A 25,299-nucleotide genomic window follows, 5' to 3' on the forward strand; every position below is an offset into this window, starting at 1 on the left:
AAAAACAACGGCTGGGCGCGGTGGCTCACGCCTGTAATCCCAGCACTCTGGGAGGCTGAGACGGGCGGATCACAAGGTCAGGAGATCAAGACCATCCTGGCTAACACGGTGAAACCCCGTCTCTACTAAATATACAAAAAATTAGCCAGGCATGGTGGCGGGCACCTGTAGTCCCAGCTACTTGGGAGGCTGAGGCAGGAGAATGGTGTGAACCCGGGAGGTGGAGTTTGTAGTGAGCTGAGATCGCACCACTGCACTCCAGCCTAGGAGACAGAGCAAGACTCCGTCTCAAAAAGAAAAAAAAGAAGCTGGTAGTAAACAAGCAGTGCTGCCCCACAGGTGCATGCTGGTGAGATAACAACCCTGTGATCTGGGCTTACCATGGGCTCAATATTTTTTTTTTTTAATATATTTATTTATTTATTTATTTATTTATTTATTTATTTATTTATTTTTTGAGACGGAGTCTTGCTCTGTCGCCCAGGCTGGAGTGCAGTGGCACGATCTCGGCTCACTGCAAGCTCCGCCTCCCGGGTTCACGCCATTCTCCTGCCTCAGCCTCCCGAGTAGCTGGGACTACAGGCGCCCACAACCGCGCCGGCTAATTTTTTGTATTTTTAGTAGAGACGGGGTTTCACCGTGGTCTCGATCTCCTGACCTTGTGATCCGCCCACCTCAGCCTCCCAAAGTGCTGGGATTACAGGCGTGAGCCACCGCGCCCGGCCTATTTTTTTTTTTTTTTGAGACGGAGTCTCGCTCTGTAGCCCAGGCTGGAGTGCAGTGGCCGGATCTCAGCTCACTGCAAGCTCCGCCTCCCGGGTTCACGCCATTCTCCGGCCTCAGCCTCCTGAGTAGCTGGGACTACAGGCGCCTGCCACCTCGCCCGGCTAGTTTTTTGTATTTCTTAGTAGAGACGGGGTTTCACTGTGTTAGCCAGGATGGTCTCGATCTCCTGACCTCGTGATCCGCCCGTCTCGGCCTCCCAAAGTGCTGGGATTACAGGCTTGAGCCACCGCGCCCGGCCCGGGTCAATATTATTATCAATAGTCCAGACACTGTTATGAATATTATAGAAGGGCAAAGGGAGCCCAGATCAGGAAATAGGTTAACCCTCTAGAGGAAACAATAAAAAGAATCTCCCAGAAGGGGTGAGATGCTGAGCCATCTGCTGGGAGCAAGATGTCAGTCTCTGAAAACACTGGGAGCCGTGGACCTAAGTCCATCAGGGAATCAGGCTGTGACTGCAATGCAGAAGCCAGGGCTGCGTCAAGTGTATAGTTTTGTGAAACATAAACAAAGGTCAAGTTGAGCAAGGAGGGCCCAAGGATTTGGATTTTGTGTGGAAGGCAGACGCCGACTCTCATGGAGAAGAGGCATTTTGGGCCGGGCGTGGTGGCTCACGCCTGTAATCCCAGCACTTTGGGAGGCCGAGGTGGGCGGATCACAAGGTCAGGAGATCGAGACCATGGTGAAACCCCGTCTCTACTAAAAATAGAAAACATTAGCCGGGCGCAGGGGCGGGCGCCTGTAGTCCCAGCTACTCGGGAGGCTGAGGCAGGAGAATGGCGTGAACCCGGGAGGCGGAGCTTGCAGTGAGCCGAGATTGCGCCACTGCACTCCAGCCTGGGCGACAGAGCGAGACTCCGTCTCAAAAAAAAAAAAAAAAAAAAAAAAAAGAGGCATTTTGGAGTGCCTGTCCTCAGTGGTAGGCCAGGTCTTGCCATGGCCTGGACAAACATTGTTAGAGCTGGGTGCAGTGGCTTACCCGTGTAACCTCAGCAACTTGGGAGGCTGAGGTGGGAGGATTGCTTCAGCTCAGGAGTTGAAGGTTTCAGTGAGCTGTGAAGGTGACACTGCATGCCAGCCTGTGTGACAGAGCAAGACCCTGACAAAAATAAAAAATAAAAAATACATGGCCGGGAGTGGTGGCTCACACCTGTAATCCCAGCACTTTGGGAGGCCAAGGCAGGCGGGTCATGAGGTCAGGAGTTCAAGACCAGCCTGGCCAACACAGTGAAACCCTGTCTCTACTAAAACTACAGAAATTAGCTAGGTGTGGTGGCATGTGCCTGTAATCCCAGCTACTTGGGAGGCTGAGGTAGGAGAATTGCTTGAACCTGGGAGACGGAGGTTGCAGTGAGCCAAGACCGTACCATTGCACTCCAGTCTGGGCAAGAGTGAGATTTCGTCTCAAAAAAAAAAACAAGGGCCAGGCGTGGTGGCTCATGCCTGTAATCCCAGCACTTTGGGAGGCTGAGGCGGGCAGATCACGAGGTCAGGAGATAGTGACCATCCTGGCTAACACGGTGAAACCCCATCTCTACTTAAAAAAATACAAAAAATTAGCCAGGGGTGGTGGCAGGCGCCTGTAGTCCCAGTTACTCGGGAGGCTGAGGCAAGAGAATGGAGTGAACCCAGGAGGCGGAGCTTGCAGTGAGCCACGATGGCGCCACTGCACTCCAGCCTGGTCTAGGTCAGCAGACACCTGGCTGGCATGCATGGCATTCCCACCACTGGCTAGTGTGTCCCTGTGGTGGATATAACCCTGAATTCTATCCAGACGCCTCAGCCCTACCTGATAATCAGCAAGATATAAGCAAGTTTCTCAGCCAGCAGAGCACAAGACAAACCTCAGGGTGAAGCGTTTCTGTTACAGTGCCACCTCCCCGCTAATCCTGAGACATCTGGCCAGGAAATGGGGGGAAGGTCAAAGGTCAAAGGAGACTTCACTCTGAACAAATTTCAGTAACACACTAGATGGGATTTTAAAAAAACAGTAAACACATTTCCCAAATAAAATCAATGTTTCAGAGTCCATCTTGAACAAACGGACATGCTTCCCCTTACGCCAAAGTTTTTTTTCCTTTTTTGAGACGAAATTTCACTCTGCAGCCCAGGGTGGAGTGCAGTGGTGCCACCTCGGCTCATTGCAGCCTCTGCCTCCCAGGTTCAAGTGATTGTTCTGCCTCAGCCTCCAGAGTAGCTGGGATTACAGGTGCATGCCACCACGCCTGGCTATTTTTTGTATTTTTAGTAGAGAGGGGGTTTCACCATGTTGGTCAGGCTGGTCTCAAACTCCTGACCTCAGGTGATCCACCTGCCTTGGCCTCCCAAAGTGCTGGCATTACAAGTTTGAGCCACTGCGCCAAGCCTAATTTCTGTTTTTTTTTTGAGACGGAGTCTCGCTCTGTCTTCCAGGCTGGAGTGCAGTGGCCGGATCTCAGCTCACTACAACCTCCGCCTCTCAGGTTCACGCCCTTCTCCCGCCTCAGCCTCCCCAGTAGCTGGGACTACAGGCGCCCGCCACCTCGCCCGGCTAGTTTTTTGTATTTTTTTAGTAGAGATGGGGTTTCACCGTGTTAGCCAGGATGGTCTCGATCTCCTGACCTCCCGGGTTCAAGCGATTCTCCTGCCTCAGCCTCCTGAGTAGCTGGGATTACAGGCGTGTGCCACCACACCAGGCTAATTTTGTACTTTTAGTAGAGATGGGGTTTCACCATGTTAACCAGGCTGGTCTCGAATTCCTGACCTCAGGTGATCCACCTGCCTCGGCCTCCCAAAGTGCTAGGATCACAGGCATGAGCCACCTCACCCAGTCTAAATCAAGGTTCTCCAAGAAAAACTAAAACAGGCTGGGTGTGGTGGCTCATGCTTATAATCCCAGCACTTTGGGAGGCCGAGGTGGGTGGATCACTTGATGTCAGGAGTTTGAGACCAGGCTGGCCAACAGAGCAAAACCCCGTTTCTACTAAAAATGCAAAAAAAATTAGCCGGGCATGGTGGCTCATACTTGTAGTGCTAGCTACTCGGGAGGCTGAGGCAGGAGACTCGCTTAAAGCCCAGGAGGTGGAGGTTGCAGTGAGCTGAGATCACGCCTTTGCACTCCAGCCTGGGTGTCTGAGAGAGACTCTCAAAAAAAAAAAAAAAAAAAAAAAAAAAAGAGGCCGGGCGCAGTGGCTCACGCTTGTAATCCCAGCGCTTTGGGAGGCCGAGACGGGCGGATCATGAGGTCAGGAGATCGAGACCATCCTGGCTAACACGGTGAAACCCCGTTTCTACTAAAAATACAAAAAATTAGCCAGGCGCGGTGGCGGGTGCCTGTTGTCCCAGCTACTCGGGAGGCTGAGGCAGGAGAATGGCATGAACCCGGGAGGCGGAGCTTGTAGTGAGCCGAGGTCGAGATAGCGCCACTGCACTCCAGCCTGGGCTACAGAGTGAGACTCTGTTTCAAAAAAAAAAAAAAAGAAAGAAAGAACAACTAAAACAACACAAAGGATGAAGATGGTCAAATGGTCATGCTGGCGGAGTGAGGTGGCTCATGCCTATAATCCCAGCACTTTGGCAGGCCGAGGCAGACGGATCACCTGAGGTTGGGAGGTTGAGACTAGCTTGGCCAACATGGCGAAACCCTGTCCCTACTAAAAATTCAAAAAATTAGTTGGGCGTAGTGGCACATGCCTGTAATCCCAGCTACTTGGGAGGCTGAGGCAGGAGAATCGCTTGAACTGGAGGCAGAGGTTGCAGTAAGCCGAGATCATGCCACTGCACTCCAGCCTGGCAACAGAGCGAGACTCCATCTCAAAAAAAAAAAAAAAGTTATGTCAATTAAAATGAATCAATGGAAATAAAGATAAGGGTGTGGCCTTCTAACTGGTCAGAATCCCTGCTCTCTCTTCTCTTATTCAGAAAGCTCTACTCAGAGCATTTATCACAGACAGAGGGGGTCAGATTTGTGACTGTCTGCCTCCCAATCAGACTGTGAGAGCCTGAGGCATTTATCTTTCTGGCCAATTGCATACAGGAGAGTACCATAATGCCTGTTGAATTAATAGACAACTGATAAGAATAGCAAACATTTATTCTGTGCGTACCAAGTGCCAGCTGCTGGGCTGGGCACTTTATGAAGATGATCTCATTCAGTTCCTTTTTTTTCTTTTTGAGACAGAGTCTCGCTCTGTCGCCCGGGTTGGAGTGCAGTGGCACGATTTCGGCTCACTGCAAGCTCTGCCTCCTGGGTTCATGTCATTCTCCTGCCTCAGCCTCCCAAGTAGCTGAGACTACAGGCCCCCTCCACCATGTCCAGTTAATTTTTTGTATTTTTAGTAGAGACGGGGTTTCACCTTGTTAGCCAGGATGGTCTTGATCTCCCAACCTCGTGATCCGCCCGCCTCAGCCTCCCAAAGTGTTGGGATTACAGGCGTGAGCCACTGCTCCCGGCCCTCAGTTCCTTTTACAACAGCATATCTGGGAGCAATGTCCAGCCCCATTTGACACATAACAAACTGAGGCCTGGAAAGGTCGTATCATTTACCTGAGATCATATTATAGTAAGAGTGGGAGATTAGGGTTCAACACTGTTAGATGTCAGAGGTGAGGTGAGTAAGAGGCATGGAGAAGGGGCTGCTTCGCTCACCTCTGCCCTGATAGAATGGGCCCTTGTAGGGAGGTATGGTTTGTGCATTTCATTCCATTTCAACCAGCCCAAGGGCCACTCATGGTATTTGTTTGTTGTTGGCAGTGCCAAAAAATGCTTTACTGAAGTGTGCTCAAAAGGAGCAGGTCATCCGATGAAATCTGGAATTGCCTGGGCTGGAGTGCAGTGGCGTGGTCTCGGCTCACTGCACCTGGACCTCTGGGCACAGGTGATCCTCCTGCCTCAGCCTCCCAAGTAGCTGGGACCACAGGCACACACCACCAAGCCTGACTACTTTTTGATTTTTTTTTTTTTTTTTTGAGATGGAGTCTCACTCTGTTGCCCAGACTGGAATGCAGTGGTGTGATCTCGGCTCACTGCAACCTCTGCCCCCTGGGTTCAAGCGATTCTCCCACCTCGGCCTTCTGAGTAGCTGGGATTACAGGCTTGTACCACCACACTGGGCTAATTTTTCTATTTTTAGTAAAGATGGGGTTTCACCATGTTGGCCAGGCTGGTCTTGAACTCCTGACCTCAAGTGATCCACCCGCCTCGGCCTCCCAAAGTACTGGGATTACAGGCATGAGCCACGGTGCCCGGATAATTTTTAATTTTTTTGTAGAGATGAGGTCTCTCTATGTTGCCCAGGCTGGTCTTGAACTCCTGGGCTCAAATCATTTGCCCACCTCAGCCTCCCAGTATTGGGATGACAGGCGTGAGCCACCACAGCTGGGCCCCATTGTTTTCTTAACAGCTTTTATTGAGATATGGTACATATACCATATAATTCACCCATTTAAAACATAAAATTCAACAGTTTAGGATATTCACAGGCATGTGCAACCATCACCACAGTCCATTTTAGAACATTTTCCTTACCACAGAGAAACCTGCCATCCTTTGGCTCTGACCCTGCTATTCCCTCAGACCTAAGCAACCACTAATTAACTTTCCATCTGTAGAGATTTGCCAATTCTGGATATACAACAGGTGGTCTTGTGTGACTGGCTTCCTTCACTCACCATAATATTTTCAAGGTTCATCCTTTTTTTTTTTTTTTTTTTTTTTGAGATGGAGTCTCACACTGTCATCTGAGCTGAAGTGTGATGGTGCGATCTCAGCTCACTGCAAGCTCCGCCTCCCGGGTTCAAGCGATTCTCCTGCCTCAGCCTCCCGAGTAGCTGCGACTACAGGCACCCGCTACCATGCCTGGCTAATTTTTTTCTTGAAGGCTTCATCCATGTTGTTATATGTATCAGTACTTAATTTCTTTTTATGGATTAGTATTTCTATTGTATATATACATCACTTTTTTGTTTTTTTCCGAGACCAAGTCTTGCTCTGTCACCTAGGCTGGAATGCAGTGATGAGATCTTGGTTCATTGCAAACTCCATCCCCGGGTTCAAGTGATTCTGGTGTCTCAGCTCCTGAGTAGCTGGCATTACACATGGGCACCACCATGCCTGGCTAATTTTCGTGTTTTTAGTGAGACGGGGTTTCACCATGTTGGCCAGACTGGTCTAGTCCTAAACTCCTGCCCTCAAGTGATCTGCCCACCTCGGTCTCCCGAAGTCTGGGATCACAGGCGTGAACCACCACATCTGACCTGCGAGCATCTTTTCATGTGCTTATTGGCCATTTGTATTTATATTATTTGGAAAAAATGCCTCTTGAAATCTTTTGCTTTTGCTTGTTTGTTTGTTTGTTTTCTTTGACACACGGTCTCACCTTCTGAATAGCTGGGACCACAGGTGTGTGCCACCCAACCTGGCTAATTTTTTTTTTTTTTTTTTTTTTGGTAGCAGTGAGGTCTTCCCATGTTGCCCAGGTTGGTCTCAAACTCCAAGCCCCTTAGATACATACGATTTGCAAGTATTTTCTTCCATTCTGTGAGTTGTCTTTTCACTTTCTTGATGGTGTTCTCGTTAGGCCTCTGAGCCCAAGCTAAACCATCATATCCCCAGTGACCTGAACGTATACATCCAGATGGCCTGAAGCAACTGAATATCCACAAAAGAAGTGAAAATAGCCTTAGCTGATGACATTCCACCATTGTGATGTTTCTGCCCCACCCTAACTGATCAATGTACTTTGTAATCTCCCCCACTCTTAAGAAGGTTCTTTGTAATTCTCCCTACCCTTGAGAATGCACTTTGTGAGATCCACCCACTGCCCACAAAACATTGCTCCTAACTCCACTGCCTATCCCCAAACCTGTAAGAACTAATGATAATCCCACCACCCTTTGCTGACTCTCTTTTCGGACTCAGCCCGCCTGCGCCCAGGTGAAATAAACAGCCTTGTTGCTCACACAAAGCCTGTTCGGTGGTCTTTTCACAGGGACGCGTGTGAAGTTCTTTGTTGCAGAAAAGTATTTCACTTTGATGAAGTACAATTTATTTTTCTGTTGTCACTTGTGCTTTTGATGTCATATCTAAAAAACCATTGCCTGGCCAGCTGCGGTGGCTCATGCCTGTATCCCAGCACTTTGGGAGGCCGAGGCAGGCAAATCACTTGAGTCAGGAGTTCGAGAGCAGCCTGGCTAACATGGTGAAACCCCAGTCTCTACTAAAAATACAAAAAATTAGCCGGGCTTGGCGGCACGTGCCTGTAATCCCAGCTGCTTGGGAGGCTGAGACAGGAGAATTGCTTGAACCTGGGAGGCAGAGGTCATAGTAAGCTGAGATCGCGCCATTGCACTCTAGCTTGGGCAACAAGAGCGAAACTCCGTCTCAAAAACAAAAAACAAACAAACAAAAACATTGCCTAACCAATGTCACAAAGCTGTACCCCTGTTTTCTTCTAAAAGTTTTCAGAATTGCCCTGGAAATGCAGTTTCCCATTCTTTGGGCACACCCCTGAGCAGGCCCCAAGCTACATCCCAGGCCATAACTCCCCACACAACTCCCACCCGAACCCCAAGCAATCTGCTTACATTTCAGTCTTTCAGTTTCAAGGTTCCATGTAGGGTGGGCAGCTGTGGACAGGCATCAAGGCAGCAGTTGGGGTCGGCCTGCAGGTTTAGGATGCAGGCTAGCAAGAGAAGAGTGCTTGACTCTGGGAACAAGGCGACGCCTCTGAGACAAGGGCTTCTGGGTTGAAGAAGTGTCTGCTGGGGCCAAGAGCACAACCTACCTGGACAGCTGTGGCAGGTCCTTAAGGGAGGGGCTGGGCCCACTGCTGGCCACTGCCACCCTAGTCCAGTTCTCCACTGCTAGGAGCTGTTGTGTGTTACCTAGAAAAGGAGCTTGTAAAATTGACTATCTGGTCACCACCAAACTTGTCTGTCTTTTTTTGTTGTTGTTGTCAGACGGAGTTTCACTCTTGTTGCCCAGGCCGGTGGGCAGTGGAGTGATCTCAGCTCACCGAAACCTCTGCCTCCCAGGTTCAAGTGAGTCTCCTGCCTCAGCCTCCCGAGTAGCTGGGACTACAGGCATGAGCCACCATGCCCAGCTAATTTTGTATTTTTTAGTAGAGATGGGGTTTCTCCCTGTTGGTCAGGCTGGTCTCGAACTCCCGACCTCAGGTGATCCGCTCGCCTCGGCCTCCCAAAATGCTGGGATTACAGGCGTGAGCCACTGCGCCTGGCCCAAACTTGTCTATCTTTATCCCTACTTATAATGAGTGTCAGGTCACCCTCTTGGAAACCGGTGATCAGAGGCCGATGACCTCTCACAGCTGCTGGCCCTGGGGACCTAGGAGATCCCTTTGGGAATCCCAGGTCAACCGGGTGCCAGCTCCATTGCTCTGGCTGTGTGGGTGGTTGTGGGTGGTGAGGCACATAGAAAGTCACCAACGCCAGGGAAGGGCAGCTCAGAAATCCTGGTCATGCCAAGTGCCACTCAGGGCTATTCTCAGTCTAGTGAGTGCCCATTGGTTTCTCCCGAAGTCCAGAGAGAAGGACACCATCGGGGGCGCTGTATCCCACCCGGCGCCATCAGCCCCTGCCACCCACCACCCAGCAGCTGGATTCCAACGGGAGTTGCGGGTGGGGGCGGAACCGGCTGCGGTCTGGGGGCGGGGCGTCCGGGCGCGGGGCGGGGCTGGCGGGAATGTGCGCACCCCCGCGCGTGGCCCCGCCCGAGCATCCCGCGCCGACGGGGCTGTACCGGAGCTGCTGTTCAGTGCTGCAGGCGCGCGTCATGGCTGCTTTGAGACAGCCCCAAGTCGCGGAGCTGCTGGCCGAGGCCCGGCGAGCCTTCCGGGAGGAGTTCGGGGCCGAGCCCGAGCTGGCCGTGTCCGCGCCGGGCCGCGTCAACCTCATCGGGGAACACACGGACTACAACCAGGGCCTGGTGCTGCCTATGGTGAGGGGCTGCGCGGCGAGCCCCCAGCCCGCCGCCGCCTGTCCCGGCCGCCGAGGAGGGCGGGCCTCGGGGGCGCTGGGGGCGAGTTCTTCCCGCGGGAGATGTGGGGCGGGCAGCTGCGCCTGGAGCAACGGCGCACGGAAGAGTCCCCGGGACGGGCTGTTCCCCACGTTGGAAGGGAGGAAGCGAGGAAGTGGCTGGGAGAGGGTGCGCGGCCGCCTCTTCGCTCAAGCCCGCCCTCTGTGGGCTGCGGCTCCTGGCCTTCAACCTGGGAGCATGTTCCCCTTAAACTGAGGCCCTGTGTGCCACGCAGAAGGGGACACTCCACGCCTCTGGCCACCGTGGGGCCCCAACTGCAGACTTGGGCGAACGTAGCCTTCTGGCCCAGCCCGTTCAATTCACAGTGGAGGAAACTGAGGCCCAGAGAGGCCCAGTGAACTGCTGGAGGTCACAGCAGGTTCTTGGCGGGGCTGCGACTTGGGAGTGAGGACTCCCAGCTTTCAGTGTGTGGCGCTTTCCGCCCCATATGTAGCTTGGGGAGTGCACAGGTACAGAGTGTCCAGGGCCACCCCAAAATGTAAAGGCTTTGGAGCTCCAGTGATCTGTTTTCCCTTTGGGCTAGCTCTCCCCCTTGCCCCACAGCTCAGGGCAGAGTCCAGGTCTGTGCTCCAGCAGCAGCCGCCCCGCCCCTGAAGACCCAGGGGGGCAGGGCTCAAGCCCCCAAGGCCAGCTGGCCCTCAGGATCTTCCCTGCGAAGCTGAACCTGGAAGTTCAGAACCTGATGACTGCGGAGGCATCAGAACCTCGGCTGGAGGCGGTGCCATTGGAGGGGCTTACTCCATCAGCCTGCGAAAGCCTCACCCACTGCTTGTCTGTCCTGCCAGGCCCTGGAGCTCGTGACGGTGGTGGTGGGCAGCCCCCGCAAGGACGGGCTGGTGTCTCTCCTCACCACCTCTGAGGGTGCCGATGAGCCCCAGCGGCTGCAGTTTCCACTGCCCACAGCCCAGCGCTCGCTGGAGCCTGGGACCCCTCGGTGGGCCAACTATGTGAAGGGAGTGATTCAGTACTACCCAGGTATGGGGCCCAGGCCTGAGCCAAGTCCTCACCGATACTAGGAGTGCCACCTCACAGCCACAGAGCCCATTCATTTGTCTGATACACTGTGGGGAAGACTCGCAGAGTGGAGCATCCCGTTGTACAGATGAGGAAACTGATGCCCCCAGAAGGTCGGGAACTTGCCCTGGGTTTCCCATGACCTGATTGGAGGAGCCAGGATTCAAACCCTAGCCTTTTTTCCCTCCAGAGCCCTAAACCAGGAGGACAATTAGAAGTGTCCCAGCAACCTCAGAGGGTGGGAAAATGGAGGGCAGTGGGTCCCTTAGACCAGCAGGTTGGTGGCTTCTGACAACTGAGACACGTACCCTAGAAACAGCTGCTAGGCCGTTGCTGCCCTTCCCACCAGGACACATGCCCTTCCTGTGCCATCCTCCCAGGCAGCCCTCTTACCATCACCTGTTCTTTCCCCTGCAGCTGCCCCCCTCCCTGGCTTCAGTGCAGTGGTGGTCAGCTCAGTGCCCCTGGGGGGTGGCCTGTCCAGCTCAGCATCCTTGGAAGTGGCCATGTACACGTTCCTCCAGCAGCTCTGTCCAGGTACCAGCTAGGCCGCAGCCCTGACCCAGCCCTCCTTCCCTGAGGTCTCCAGGTGGTCCCAGCTTCTACTATGCCTTATGGAGGGGGTGGCAGGGAATCTCTGGAGTGTCATTGGAGCCACTGCTGCTCCCACCAGCCCTAGCCTCCCCACCTCACCCTGTACTACAGACTCGGGCACAATAGCTGCCCGCGCCCAGGTGTGTCAGCAGGCTGAGCACAGCTTCGCAGGGATGCCCTGTGGCATCATGGACCAGTTCATCTCACTCATGGGACAGAAGGGCCACGCGCTGCTCATTGACTGCAGGTTGGGCTCGCTCCCCTCGTCCCCTCCCGCCCTGCACTCAGGTCCTCCTGGGTGGAGTATGCCCACTGCCTGGCGCAGCAAGTACACGCTGGGCCTTGTCATCTCCCCCATTGTAACTCCACCCCAGGTCCTTGGAGACCAGCCTGGTGCCACTCTCAGACCCCAAGCTGGCCGTGCTCATCACCAACTCTAACGTCCGCCACTCCCTGGGCTCCAGTGAGTACCCTGTGCGGCGGCGCCAGTGTGAAGAAGTGGCCCAGGCGCTGGGCAAGGAAAGCCTCCGGGAGGTGCAGCTGGAAGAGCTAGAGGGTGAGAACTGCCGGGGTGCTCTGTCCTGGAGGCGGCTGTGCTCCCTGCTGGCGCCTCAGTGTGGCCTTGACCCTGCCTGGGATCCCGATCTCCAGGGCCTTCTGCCATGCTCTCCCCAGTCCCTTCAAACGCTGCAAACCCAGGGTTCCAACCTCAGCAGGGCTGCTTGAAATCCTAAAATGGTCTTATCTAATCAGAAAAATCATATTTCCATTGTGGAAAATGTAGAAAAGTACAAAGTAGAAAATAATAAGCTATAAGGCCACTACCCAGAGACAGCCACTGTTGACATTTTCACATGTTTCCTTTCAGTATTTTTCCACATCTGTTTTCAAAGCTGAGTATATGTAATATGTCATCACTTGCCCCCCCACCCTGCCCCCTTTTTTTTTAAGAGGCAGGGTCTTGTTCTGTTGCCCAAGCTGGAGTGTAGTGGTGTGATCATAGCTTACTGCAAATTTGAACTCTTGGGCTCAAGGGATCCTCCCAGCTCAGCCTTCCAAGTAGCTGAGATTACAGGTGTGCCACCATGCCCGGCTCATTTTTATTTTTGTAAAGACAGGGTCTTGCAATGTTGCCCGGGCTGATCTTGAACTCTGGCCTCAGGTGGTCCTCCTGCCTTGGCCTCCCAAAGTGTTGGGATTATAGGCATGAGCCACTGGGCCCAGCCTACTTGCCATGTTTTTTTGTTTTGTTTTGTTTTTTGTTTTGGACACAGAGTTTCAGTCTTGTTACCCAGGCTGGAGTGCAATGGTGCAGTTTCAGCTCACTGCAACCTCTGCCTGCCAGGTTCAAGCGATTCTCCTGCCTCAGCCACCAGAGTAGCTGGGACTACAGGCACCGCCACTACGCCTGGAACATTTTTTGTATTTTTAGTAGAGACTGGGGTTTCACCATATTGGCCAGGCTGGTCTCAAATGCCTGACCTCAGGTGATCCTCCTGCCTCAGCCTCCCAAAGTGCTGGGATTACAGGTGTGAGCCACCGCACCGGCTTTTTTTTTTTTTTTTCAACTTAACGTAATCTCAGAACCCTATCTTTTTTTTTTGAGACGGAGTCTCACTCTGTCTCCCAGGCTGGAGTGCAGTGGCGCGATCTCCACTCACTGCAAGCTCCGCCTCCCGGGTTCACGCCATTCTCCTGCCTCAGCCTCCCGTGTGGCTGGGACTACAGGTGCCCGCCACCGCGCCCGGCTAATTTTTGTATTTTTAGTATAGACGGGGTTTCACCATGTTAGTCAGGATGGTCTCGATCTCCTGACCTCGTGATCCGCCCATCTCGGCCTCCCAAAGTGCTGGGATTACAGGCGTGAGCCCCCGCGCCCGGCCTCAGAACCCTATCTTATGCCACAAAAGGCCCATCTCAGTGTGGCTTTTTCTTTTTTTTATGAGAGAGAGTCTCGCTCTGTTGCCCAGGCTGGCGTGCAGTGGCACCATCTCAGCTCACTGCAACCTCCGCCTCCTGGGTTCAAATGATTCTCCTGCCTCAGCTTCCTGAGTAGCTGGGATTACTGGCACCCACTACCATGCCCAGTCAAGTTTTATATTTTTAGTAGAGACAGGGTTTCACGTTGACCAGGCTGGTCTCGAACCCTGACCTCGTGATCTGCCTGCCTTGGCCTCCCAATGTGCTGGGATTACAGGTGTGAGCCACCGTGCCTGGCCTCAGTGTGGCTCTTTAAAGCTCCACAATATTTCAGCATTCAGGTGCCCTGTCATTTACTTAACTATTTTCTGATATACCTCACACTGTGATGAACTTTTTAAATAATTTTTTATATTTATTTATTTATTTATTTATTTGAGACGGAGTCTCGCTCTGTCACCCAGGCTGGAGTGCAGTGGCACGATCTCGCTCACTGCAACCTCTGCCTCCCAGGTTCAAGTGATTCTCCTGCCTCAGCCTCCTGAGTCGCTGATATTAGAGGCATGCGCCACCATGCCCGGCTAATTTTTGTAATTTTAGTAGAGATGAAGTTTCACCATGTTGGTCAGGCTGGTCTTGAACTCCTGACCTCGTGATCCGCCAGCCTCAGCCTCCCAAAGTGCTGGGATTATAGGCATGAGCCACTGCGCCTGGCCATCTTTTTTTATTTTTTAAAGAGATGGGTTCTGCTATGCTGCCCAGGCTGGACCTGAACTCTTGGGCTCAAGTCATCTCACCTAGTCTCCTGGGTAGCTGCGACTAAAGGCACCCGGTTTATCTGCATTCTCTTTTTTTTATTTGAGACTGAGTCTTGCTCTGTAGCCCAGGCTGGAGCACAGTGGCATAATCTCGATTCACGGCAACCTCTGTCTTCAGGGTTCAAGCAATTCTCCTGCCTCAGCCTCTCGAGTAGCTGGGACTACAGGCGCGTGCCACCACAGCCAGCTAATTTTTTTTTGTGTGTGTATTTTTAGTAGAGATGGGGTTTCACTATATTGGCCAGGCTGGTTTTGGACTCCTGACCTCAAGTGATCCGCCTGTCTCGGCCTTCCAAAGTGCTGGGATTACAGGCACAGGCGTGAGTCACCACGCCTGTCCTATCTGCATTCTCTTAATAGTTTCTTAGGAATGGATTCTTAGGAGTAGGATTATAGAGTCAAGAGACACAAATATTCTAGGCTGGGTGCGGTGGCTCACGTCTGTGCCTGTAATCCCAGCACTTTAGGAGGCCAAGGTGGGCAGCTTGATTGAGCTCAGGAATTCGAGACCAGCCTGGGCAACATGGTGAAACCCCATCTCTAAAAAAATACAAAAATTAAACCAGGCGTGGTGGTGTGTGCCTGTAGTCCTAGCTACTAAGGAGGCTGGGGTGGGAGGATCGCTTGAGCCCAGGAGGTTGAGGCTGCAGTGAGCTGTGATTGCACCACTGCACCCCAACCTGGGCCACAGAGTGAGACCCTGTCTCCAAAATAAAAAAGATACAAGTATCCTTAAAGCTCCTGCTACCCATGGCCAGGAAGATAGTCTATTGGACAGTTTTAAGGTCATATCAATATTATTTAATTCCCCCCAAAACTCTGTAAAGCACATTCTGTTACCATAATTCTCATATTTTTGATGGGGGAATCTACAGTGAGAGGCAGTGCTGGGATCTGAACCCTATCTGGACAGATTAGCTCCAGGGCCCATGCCCTTGACTGCCTGGCCATGCTGCCCACACTGAGTTGTTCCTTCCTGGCAGTGTAGGTGTGCCTATCTCAGGGACATCAGACAGCTCCGAGGGACCTCCCTGTCCTTTTTCTTTGTGAACTGTGTCACGTTCTCCAGAGCAGCGCTCAGCCCTGCCCTGCCTGCTCTGTGCAGATGATCTTGGCCAAGGTTTTCACACTGGAACAAGTTGGGCCCTCCTCCCCACCCCAGCCTCCCCTTGCCCCTCCTCCAGGTCTCCTGCCTAGGAGCAGCTTGCCCTGTCTCCTCCAGAGTCCTGCCCTAGAAGCCCCAATCCCTCTCCTTCCATCCCCTGCCTGGCTGCCTGGCTCCTTCCCTCAGCCTCCAAGACATGCTCAGTGTTCTTCCCGCCTAAAACACTGCCCACTGTCTCATTTCCATTCATTTCTTTCTTTTTTTTTTTTTTTTTTGAGAGGGAGCCTCACTCTGTCACCCAGGCTGGAGTGCAGTGGCATGACCTCCACTCACCGCACCCTCTGCCTCCCAGGTTGAAGCAATTCTCCTGCCTCAGCCTCCTGAGTAGCTGGGATTACAGGTGTCTGCCACGATGCCTGGCTAATTTTTGTATTTTTATTAGAGACGGGGTTTCGCCATGTTGGCCAGGCTGGTCTGGAGCTCCTGACCTCAGGCAATCCGCCCGCCTTGGCCTTCCAAAGTGCTGGGATTACAGGCGTGAGCCACCGCGCCCGCTCATTCATTTCTTAGTCCTTTGCATCTACTTGCCCCTCTATCCCGCCATGCCACCTATAATAAGCTTCCCCCTTAAACCTGCGGGTTTGGCTGGGCGCAGTACACTGAGTCAGTACCGGTACTGACCCAGGTACCCCTCCAGCCTCAGCTCCAGCCAGATGGGATGGCCTGCTGGTCCCTGGCTGCTCCTGCCCCCTCTTCTGGAGTCCCAGTCCTCGAGGCTCCATGTAGCTCAGCAGAATTTCTCCTCCTGTTGTGGGGGCCTCTTGAGGGCAGCACTCACCTTGGGAAGCGTGGAGTGTTTCACCCTCAGTGCTCCCTGAAGGACCAAGGTGTCCCATTTTACAGTTGGGGGAGGAGGCACTGTGATAAAGGGGCTCTTCAGACCCATGTCTGAGAGAGCCAGGCTGCTGCCCCCGCAGCCTCCCACCCTTCACTGTCCAGCCAGGGCCACTGCCATCACCGCCTGCCGGCCCTCACAGGCGTCGCGGTCCCAGGCAGTGAGAAGGTGGCTGCTGACTCCTTTTTCCTCCCCAGCTGCCCGGGAACTGGTGAGCAAAGAGGGCTTCCGGCGGGCCCGGCACGTGGTGGGGGAGATTCAGCGCACGGCCCAGGCAGCGGCCGCCCTGAGACGCGGTGACTACAGAGCCTTTGGCCGCCTCATGGTGGAGAGCCACCGCTCACTCAGGTGAGGCTCTCTGGGCGCCCCGCTCCTGCCAGGTGCAGGCCGGCCCCAGGCCCACCCCTTCGATATCCTCTCTGCAGAGACGACTATGAGGTGAGCTGCCCGGAGCTGGACCAGCTGGTGGAGGCCGCACTCGCTGTGCCTGGGGTTTATGGCAGCCGCATGACGGGAGGTGGCTTCGGTGGCTGCACGGTGACACTGCTGGAGGCCTCTGCCGCTCCCCACGCCATGCAGCACATCCAGGTGGGTGGGCACCAGGGCCTGGGCGGGCAGGAGCGGCGGCTTCCCGGGGCCCTGCCACTCACCCCCAGCCTGCCTCTCACAGGAGCACTATGGCGGGACTGCCACCTTCTACCTCTCTCAAGCGGCCGATGGAGCCAAGGTGTTGCGCTTGTGAGGAGGCCCCAGGACAGCACACGGCGAGGGTGCAGGGCCTGCAGGCCAGTCCCATGGCTCTGTGCCTGGTGCCACCTTCCGTATCTGGGTGCTCAATAAACTTGTGCCTCCAACGTGGTACCTGCCTGCCTCTAGAGGTGGGTGTATGCTTGGGTGTCAGAGAATGGGGGATGTCAGAACCGCTCCCCCACCCTCGGCGAGCACCTCTCAGGCCCCAGAAGAATGGGCAAGGCAGGGCCTAGCAGTAGCAAAACTGTTTATTAAGTGCAGAACAAAGGCTGGGTCCTTGTGCTGCTCCCAGCTCTTTGGTTACAAATAGGTTTGGGCCCAGAGAGGGGGTCCTTGCCCCCTTCATGCCTCCCAGGAGACACCTAGCCCCTGCTCTGTGCATGTGGGTGGGCTGGGCGGCCAGGGGTGCAAGGATGGAGTAGCTGAGGAGGCTCTGGGAGAGGAGTTGGAAGGATGCCTAGTGGGACATGGCGGGGGTGAGGCAGGGTGGGATCAGGTTTGGAAGAACTGTTGGTCCACCTGGGTGCTGAGGGTTCCGCTGGTGGTCAGCGTCCGGCTCACAAACTCCTGGGTCACATGCCGGGTGAGGGACCCGCCTGCCTCCAGGTGCTGGGCCCCCAGGGTCAGCCCATCTGTGGAGGAGGAGGCATTAGATGACCTGGCCTGGGGTCTGCCCCTCTCCCTCTGCTAGCTCCCTGTCCTGGGAGAGCCGGGACCCCCTGGCCCTCAGTGCTCACCCACTAGGAAGGGCTCGGTGGCGCTGGTGTGGGTGGTGGTGATGCTGCTGTACTCACTTTGCAGTGGGTGCTGGAAGAGCCCGGCATGGCTGCCCAGCTGTGGGAAGGGGCCTGGAGTGGGCAGATTGGGTGGTCAGAGGGTGGTGTCAGGAGAAGGCACGGCCCGAGGAGGAGTGGGAGGTGAAGGAAAGGACAGGTGCCTACCTCCATCCTGGGACTCTATGGTGATGATGCCCTCGCGCTCTGGCCCGAAGCCCTCAGTGGTCCTGGCCTGCACCTTGAACTTGTAGGGCACGTTCTCGCTGAGGCCCGGCACGGTCAGCCGGCTCTCGGGGCTGTCGCCATCCACCCGGAATGTAGTGGCTGGCCCTGAGCAGAGAAGATGCCTTCAGCCTCTGTGGCCCCTCTCTACCCCTCCCCTGGCCACCCCTGCCCCCGGGGCGGGCAGCACCTCCTCCTTGGGCCATCTCACAGGTCACCAGGTAGCCGACGATATCCCCATTGGGCCTCCGTGGCCGCTCCCAGCTCAGCTGCAACGAGTCTGGGCTCAGGGCAGTGAACACCAGCGGACCTGGGGCGCTGGGAGTGCTCAAAGTGAAGGCGGAGCCTGGGGGCAGTAGAGGAAGAGCGTCAGCGTGTGGGTGGGTGGTGGGCATGATGGGGGCAGCTGTGGGGCTAGGGGAGGCAACTCACCTGGCAGGGGACAGAGTGGGCTCTGCGGGTGCACCTGGGATTCGATGGTGATGACACCCTCACGCTCTCGGCCCCAGCCTTCCTGGCTCTGGGCCCGCACGCGGAACACATAGGAGTGGTTGGGCAGGAGGTCTTCCACCACCACCGAGGTCTGGGCAGGGTTGGGGATGTTGAGCCGATGTAGCTCGCCTGAGGGGTCAGGTGGGGGCAGAGAGTAGTGCAGTGTTACTCCCACCCCTGGCCTGATCCCCCTCTTCCCTAAGCTGCCATCGAGACCTGGTTATCACCCACCCAGGACTAGCTGTGGTTTGGGTACAGGTTGCGTACAGTATGGTATGGCTGGTTGTTCAGGTTGTGTACTATACAAGAGTGGAGCCTGTAATCCCACTCATGTTTGGGTAAAATCCTGCGCCCTGGTCATGTTGCTTTGAATGTGCCTGCCCAGGGAAGTGAAACTTCCTCGTTCCCCCCAAAGGCATCTCAGGCCAGCAGAGGCCCTAGGATCCCAGCCCAAAGAGGCCTTGTTAGGCAAAACCTAGCAGAGAATGACCAGGAGAGAGGCCCAGGGAGATGGGTGAGACCTCAGAAGAGGGGAGGCAAAGAAGTGGGGTGGGAGACCCTCTCGGGCTGGATGGGGGCTTTAGCGCTCAAGGGATTCGGGTGGGTTCTGACACAGCTGGTGCCCTATGTGTCACCCTGGGGCCAGGCCTCACGGGGCTGCACCCCACAGCCCAGCAGCCACCATGTCTCACCGCCGTTCAGCAGCTGGTACTCCACGCTGTAGCCCTGCAGCGGCCGCTCGCACCGCGGCTCCTGCCAGCTCACTCTGAGAGATGTGGGTCCCAGGGCAGAGAACACCAGGCGGGTGGGCGTGTCGGGCACACCAGCGGTCAGGCGAGAGTCTGGGGACAGGAGGCTGCAGTCAGTCAGAGATGCAGGGCCTGGGGTCTCAGTGGGAGTCACAGTGCTGCCCCCTGACCTCCCTCCCTCAGCTGGCATGTCTACGCTGATCACCGGCTGGACAACTCACCCTGCAACACCCTGTCCAGGCTGCCCAGCACCTACCGCACATCCTCCAGGAGGGTGCGGGCCCTGCCTGTGCCAAGAGAGGGTGAGCCCTGTGAGCCTGCCAGCCCCACCCCCTCAATTCCTCAGCTGGCCTGGCCCCTCTCCTGCCCCAGCCATAGCCCCGCCCCCTGGAAGGGCAGAGGCAGTGTTAGGCATCAGCACTGATGGTAGGGCAGGTGGTTAGCGCCTGTGGGCAGGCGGGGGTCCTGTGGATGGAATGGAGGGGAAGCAGTGGGCACAGCTGGCGGCTGCTATGGTGGCTGGATGACAGCTGGATGACAGATGGAGCAGGACAGCTGTGGAGACAGGATGGCCACCCCTGTACTACCTGGGCCCCAGGAGGGCGCTGCTGGCCTCCCAGCCAGGATTATAGAGTCTCGTGGGCCCCTGGAAGGGGGGAACCCTTTCATCTGAGCCCGACTCCGGGACCCCAGAGCCCAGGACAGCGGAAGCCTGCTCCTCCCGTGTTCCCAGATGGGAGGGAGGCCTAGGGCAGGACAAAACAAGAGTGAGAGGATCAAGGAGTGTGCATGCATAAGTGTGCATGCGTGCGTGTGTGCATGCATGTGTGCGTGTGTGCATGCATGTGTGTGTGTTGGAGAATGGACCGTCGGGACAGCAGGCAGAAGCCCGAGGCTCCAAAAGCTGGAAGAGAGGAAGGGTTAGTGGGCGAGGCAGGGTTGGCTGAGGTCACTCACCGTGGGAGGAGACGGAGGTGAGGGTGGAGTAGTCCCTGGGCAGTGTGGTCGAGTGTGAGTGTTCCGAGCGGGTCAGCGAGTGGTAGTCCCGTGTGAGGGTGGAGGATGTGCTTAGTCCGCGGTGGGGCACGTGGGGGCTCAGGTGGGTTCCATAGGCAGCGGCACCGGTCGTGGTCATCCTGTGCAGGGAGTTGGCGCTGCCCGGGAAGGCAAAGTCCATCCGGCCATTCACCAGGTGCTCTGCAAGGGGAGAGCAGGGTCCCTTAGTCAGGCCTGCCCCAGACCCAGGCCCCAAGGAGCAGGTTGGCCCTGCGCATTCCTGGTCACCCACCCTCTGGGTGGCTTTTGCTTAAATACAACCAGTTTCCCTCAAACCACTAGGGACAGAGGCCCTCTGTCCCTGGAGGAGCCCAAGGGCCACCCAGGCTTCCACAGCCCATGTCCTCTGGCTGGCCACTATATCGGTATGAGCACAGCCCACGCTGGCAGTGGTGGGGGATTTGCTGTCCCTGCAGTCAGTCCTGCCTTGGGGAAATCCCAAGCCTTCCCTCCTGTCCTTTGAGGCCCCTGAGCAGTCTACTTGGGTGCCAGGGTCCGCTCCCCGAGCAGACTTCTGAATTTGCAACCCCTGGCCAGGCAGGCACCGTAAGGGCCCAAGCGCCTGCCTCGGGTGTCCTCTGGCACTCGGCCCTGCCTCTGAGCAGCTGTGTCCCCAGCCGCCAAGGCCCCAGCCTGGCTGAAACTGGGGCCCCGAGGCAGCGCAGACACCCACCCCAGGCCCCCAGGCCCGCGGGCGTGAGTGAGGCTGGTTGGGCGCGGATCGGGGTGCGGCGGGTGAGCCTGTCACCTCCGGGGGGCCTGGGTGTCGCATTGCGGGGCAGGCTGCCCCCCTTCCCGCCCGCGCCGCCGTCCTCCGGGGGCCCGTGGGGCGCCTCGGCGTCGGAGGAGCGCCCGCTGCTGGCCGACAGGCGCGGGATGAGCTCCGGGGGCAGCCGCCACGTGACGCGCCGCAGGTCCAGCTCCTCCCCCAGCAGGGGCTCGAACTTCCAGCCGCAGCCTTGGGAACAACGAAGGGCCGCGTTGGCACCGCCTAGGAGCCCCAGGCCGAGCAGGGCCAGGCAGGGGAAGGCCGGAGGCGCTGCGAGGGGAGCCTGTCTCCAGCTCCCGGGATCGCAGGGAGCTGCGGGGGTAGATGCGCAAGGCCGGATGGGGAAGGCCTGCGGTAGGTGAAACCCTCGCGCGGCTGGAGGCTTTCCAGATGAGCAAGTGCAGCCTTGGCACAGCTGGGGAGGAGAGACCCCCTGACCCGCCAGGAGACCTGGGGGAAGCCTGGGCTCTGTCACCAGCTGTGAGGTCTCCCTTGCCTTACTTAACCTCTCTGAGACTCAGTTTCCCATTTGTACAATGGAGAGAGGACTCTCGCCCCTGCCTGCCTCCCAGGGACTGTTCCGCAAGCCACCGAGCGCTTCGCAGGTAGTGTCAGAAGCAGCTGAGCTGGGGTTCCAGAGTCACACCAGCTGCGCTCCACCTGAACCCCTCAAAATGGCTCCTTAAGCCCAAGCTCAGCCCCGTGGGGGCCAGTATGTGTCCACTGGGGGCAGCTTGAGGCATAGGCAGGGACGGAAGAAAATACAAATGATATACGTGCCCCGGAGGCTTTTCCACTCATGGTACTGTGTGATTGGTATCCCATTATACAGAGCAGAAAACTGACACAAGGAGAGGATAAGTGATTCATCTGATGTCCCACAGGTGGAGCCAGAGCTGACACTGAGCACTCAGGAGGCCCAGCTAAGGGCTCTGCACCACTTTGTTCTGGGAATCAAGGAGGAAGGACAGAGCCGTTGGGGGGTGTTCTTGTCTCCTTGGCTCCCCTACCCCTGCCAGGTGGCCACCTGGTGGCTGCCCAGGGCTTCTGGGCCTGGCCCCGGGGGGTGGCCTGAGTGTCCTGTGTGCATGGCAGAGCTACTCAACCTTCAAGTTGTGAAGTTGTGTTTCTTCATGGTCCCGTGGGCATGAACTCGTGTGTGCTTGCACAAGGCTGTGTGTGTCTGTCCCCCAGGCACTGGTTCCTGTGCCCCGTGCACAGATGTGCACACCATTGCATCTGTCCAAGGCTGTCTTAACCTCCATGTCCTCTAGTTGCTGGCCCCTTTGCCCTCTCTCTGGACCCAGTGGACTCCCTCTGTACCCAAGACCCCCACTGTCTTCTTGTGGGTCCCAGGTCTCCACTCACCGGTGTCATCAGAGACGCTGGGCCTCTGGCTGCCAGATGGAGAGCGTAGAACATCATCGCTGTACATAAGGAAGCTGTCGTAGTCCTCCCCGCTCTGGGCGTCCACGATGGGGATGTCAGGGATGATGGGGACTGCAGGGTGGGGGAGTGAGCCAGGGCCCTGGCTGCTGCCCTCTGTCCCCCTACCCCGTCTGCCCCTCACCTCCCTGCCCACCACTCACTGGACATGGGCCGCTTGGGTTGGGTGGCCAGGTTGATGATGGCCTCCCGCTCGGGCCCCCAGCCGGCCCCGTTGCGCGCCTTCACCGTGTAGCGGTAGGGCTGGGACTCCCGAAGGTTCTCAATGAGCAGCATCCGGTTCTTAGGATTGTCAACCAGCACCTTCTTCATGGGCCCGATAGGTCCTGGGGCAGGGAGAGTGCTTCAGAGGGTCACCCAGGTCCCAGCCTGGTCCCAGCACCAGCCCTGACACAGTAGGACAGTCGTGCATCCCCTGGATAGCACCCAGGGGCTGGGGAGCAAGGCAAAGCCAGCCACTGCTGAATTGCTGCCTGTGGAGCCCCGAGCGTCAGCATGACTGGTGTGGACATGTGTCACCAGCCCTCCAAGGGACTCTGCTGAGTAAGTGGCAGAGCCAAGGCTGGAGTCAACATTAAGTTGGCCTCGATGCCACCTCTACCTATATATCCACGGTGCCTCCACACGAGGCAAGGGCACGCATAGGGGGTTGCCCACCCTGCCCCCCTTCCAGGACTGGAGAAATAACTGTTCTGCCAGGCACTCTGATCTCAGGCTGCCAGATAAAACACAGTATAAAATAATCTTTTTTTTTTTTTTTTTTGCGGCGGAGTCTGGCTCTGTCACCCAGGCTGGAGTGCGGTGACATGATCTCGGTTCACTGCAACCTGAGCCTTCTGGATTCAAGCAATTCTTTTGCCTCAGCCTCCTGACTAGCTGGGACTACAGGCATGAGCCACCATGCCTGGCTAATTTTTAGTAGAAACAGGGTTTCACCATGTTAGCCAGGCTGGTCTTGAACTCCTGACCTCAAGCAGTCCACCTGCCTCAGCCTCTCAATGTACAAAATAATCTTTTAAAGTGCTATCTGAAATTCAGAGCCTCCTGTATTTCTGTTTGCTAAATCCAGTAACTTTCTTCTTGCCCTAAGAAAACCATGCAAGTGTGAGCTCCCTGGTTACCTGCATGGGGAGGGGTACCCCTGAGCCTGTGACCCCACTCCACATAGGTAACCACCCACCCTGCAACCTTCTGGGTTTGGTCTTAGAATGCAACCCAGCCCAAAATCTGGCCAAAACCCTAACGATGCCTCAGGCTTATCCAATAACCAGGATGAAGGCCTCGAGTGCCCTGCACAGCAGGTCCAGGAAGTGACCCAGAGCTCCCTCCCGCTTTGTCCCCTCCCTTCCATGGCTGTTCTCTCTGCGGGCAGGAAGGAAGATGTGGTTCTTACGGTTGTCGTCGTTGACCAGGCCATAGCAGACCTCGTAGGCTGTGATCTCACCGTTGGTCTCAGCCGGCTCGGCCCAGCTCAGCTGGGTCACCGTGGAGGAGACGACATTGAAGGCCAGACGCCCTGGCTCGCTGGGCACTAGGGAGCGGGGGATACAGGAAGAGTGCTGTCAGTGGCAGACGGGAGGGCTGGGCACACTGGCATCAGGGCAGCCAGGGGACAAATGGACAGACATGGCGAGGCCTCACCTTCCTGGTGGGTGCGGCAGGACACCAGGGAGCTGTAGGGTCCCTCGCCCTGAGCCCCGTAGGCGCACACCTTCATCTCATAGTCGCAATACGGGTACAGGTTGGTGAGCTCCACTGAGGGCACCTTGCTGTCGAGCAGGTGGGCTTCGGACTCAGAGTCACCCTGAATCCAGTACTTTACCTGCCCCCAGGGACAGGGGTCCTGGTCAGCAGGGAGCAGCAAGCACCCAAGCTGCCTGTCCCTCTGCTGACCTCTGCCCTTACTGTTCTCTTTGCACAGATGAGAGACACTAAGGCCTGAGGGAGGGGCTGAAAGATCTGCCATGGGCACACATCGGGACTGGGGCAGAGCAGGTGGGGGTGTCTCCCATGCGGGGGTGGGAGGGGGCCCCATTTTAGGAAGGAGGACAAATGTCTAATAAGCTCGGGAATGGGTCTTCCCTCTTCCCCAGCACAGACCGGGTTTCCCTCTGACCACCTGTGCTAGGTTCCACTGTCTGCTCTCTCTCAGCGGGCCCTGGCCTCAAACGGCCCACCTCTTCCGTGAGGGCTGGTACCAGACCGCCCATCCACCTGCCGTGGCCCTCAGCCCCCTGCCTTACCCTGTACCCCATTGGCTTGCCAGAAGGGGGCAGCCAGTTGAAATGGATCTTCCTGGACCCAGCGGCCTTAGCGTTGGGGTTCTGCGGGGCGCCCAGGTCACCGTGAGAGGGTGGCTGTGATGACACCATCTGACTCGTGAGGCTCCGGTCCAGCTCATCTAATGGGTCAAGCCGGGGCAGGGCAACCATTCAGATCCTGCTTTGCCACCAGGGGGCGACAGAGACCCACTTAAACACCCAGGGCGCTCTGCCCAGCGCATTCAACTCAGACCTGCCCACCCGCGTCTCCGGACACCTGGTGCCCCATTGCTGCCACATAGAGCATCCTGCCAAGCTTGGCGGAGGACCCAGGAGAGTCACTGGAGGAACAGAAGGAGGAGGGAGTTGGTCTGCCCCTTTCTCCCTTGGCAGCTCAGGGAACATTCCACATGAGAACATTTGCTCCCCGCCCCATCTCCACACCATACCCTGAGTATCTCACTCCTCTCTCATCTTCCTGGCAGGCCTTCTCCCAGTGGGGAGGCTGAGGGCTGAGAGGAACTAACTGGCCCACCTCTTCCAGAAGCACCTGCATGTTAGTTGGAACTGAGGCTGAAGCCAAAGGGCCAGGGTCTGATGGGAGAATTCCTA

The 25,299-nt window shown here is 56.3% G+C and overlaps 2 protein-coding genes across 6 annotated transcripts in view; one reads left to right on the forward strand and one right to left on the reverse strand.

Annotated features, from left to right (window-relative positions):
• Window positions 1-8,986: 8,986 nt before the first annotated feature.
• On the forward strand, window positions 8,987-17,025 carry GALK1 (galactokinase 1). Its single transcript, XM_050764363.1, has 8 exons — window positions 8,987-9,721; window positions 10,606-10,795; window positions 11,252-11,371; window positions 11,540-11,675; window positions 11,803-11,984; window positions 16,364-16,514; window positions 16,592-16,754; window positions 16,837-17,025. The coding sequence occupies exons 1-8, from the start codon at window positions 9,467-9,469 to the stop codon at window positions 16,906-16,908; spliced, it is 1,269 nt and encodes a 422-aa protein (XP_050620320.1). The 5' UTR covers window positions 8,987-9,466; the 3' UTR covers window positions 16,909-17,025.
• Window positions 17,026-17,146: 121 nt separating this feature from the next.
• ITGB4 (integrin subunit beta 4) overlaps window positions 17,147-25,299 on the reverse strand; it is a 37,464-nt gene continuing 29,311 nt past the window's right edge. Inside the window, exons 29-41 of one of the 5 annotated variants that reach the window (XM_050764154.1) lie at window positions 24,670-24,827; window positions 24,068-24,248; window positions 23,820-23,957; window positions 22,570-22,752; window positions 22,349-22,480; window positions 20,113-20,352; window positions 19,743-19,901; window positions 19,099-19,248; window positions 18,347-18,535; window positions 18,105-18,260; window positions 17,858-18,022; window positions 17,711-17,764; window positions 17,147-17,548 (exon numbers count right to left, since the gene is read on the reverse strand). In XM_050764154.1, coding sequence (XP_050620111.1) covers window positions 17,409-17,548; window positions 17,711-17,764; window positions 17,858-18,022; window positions 18,105-18,260; window positions 18,347-18,535; window positions 19,099-19,248; window positions 19,743-19,901; window positions 20,113-20,352; window positions 22,349-22,480; window positions 22,570-22,752; window positions 23,820-23,957; window positions 24,068-24,248; window positions 24,670-24,827 — 2,045 coding nt within the window. In that variant the 3' untranslated portion in view covers window positions 17,147-17,408. Of the gene's footprint in view, window positions 17,549-17,653; window positions 17,765-17,857; window positions 18,023-18,104; window positions 18,261-18,346; window positions 18,536-19,098; window positions 19,263-19,742; window positions 19,902-20,112; window positions 20,353-20,959; window positions 21,170-22,348; window positions 22,481-22,569; window positions 22,753-23,819; window positions 23,958-24,067; window positions 24,249-24,669; window positions 24,828-25,299 lie in introns of those variants that run through there. The other 4 variants (XM_050764153.1, XM_050764157.1, XM_050764155.1 and 1 more) reach the window with 4 other exon arrangements.

The sequence above is a fragment of the Macaca thibetana genome, chromosome 16, assembly GCF_024542745.1.
Source record: "Macaca thibetana thibetana isolate TM-01 chromosome 16, ASM2454274v1, whole genome shotgun sequence".
Lineage (NCBI taxonomy): Eukaryota > Metazoa > Chordata > Mammalia > Primates > Cercopithecidae > Macaca > Macaca thibetana.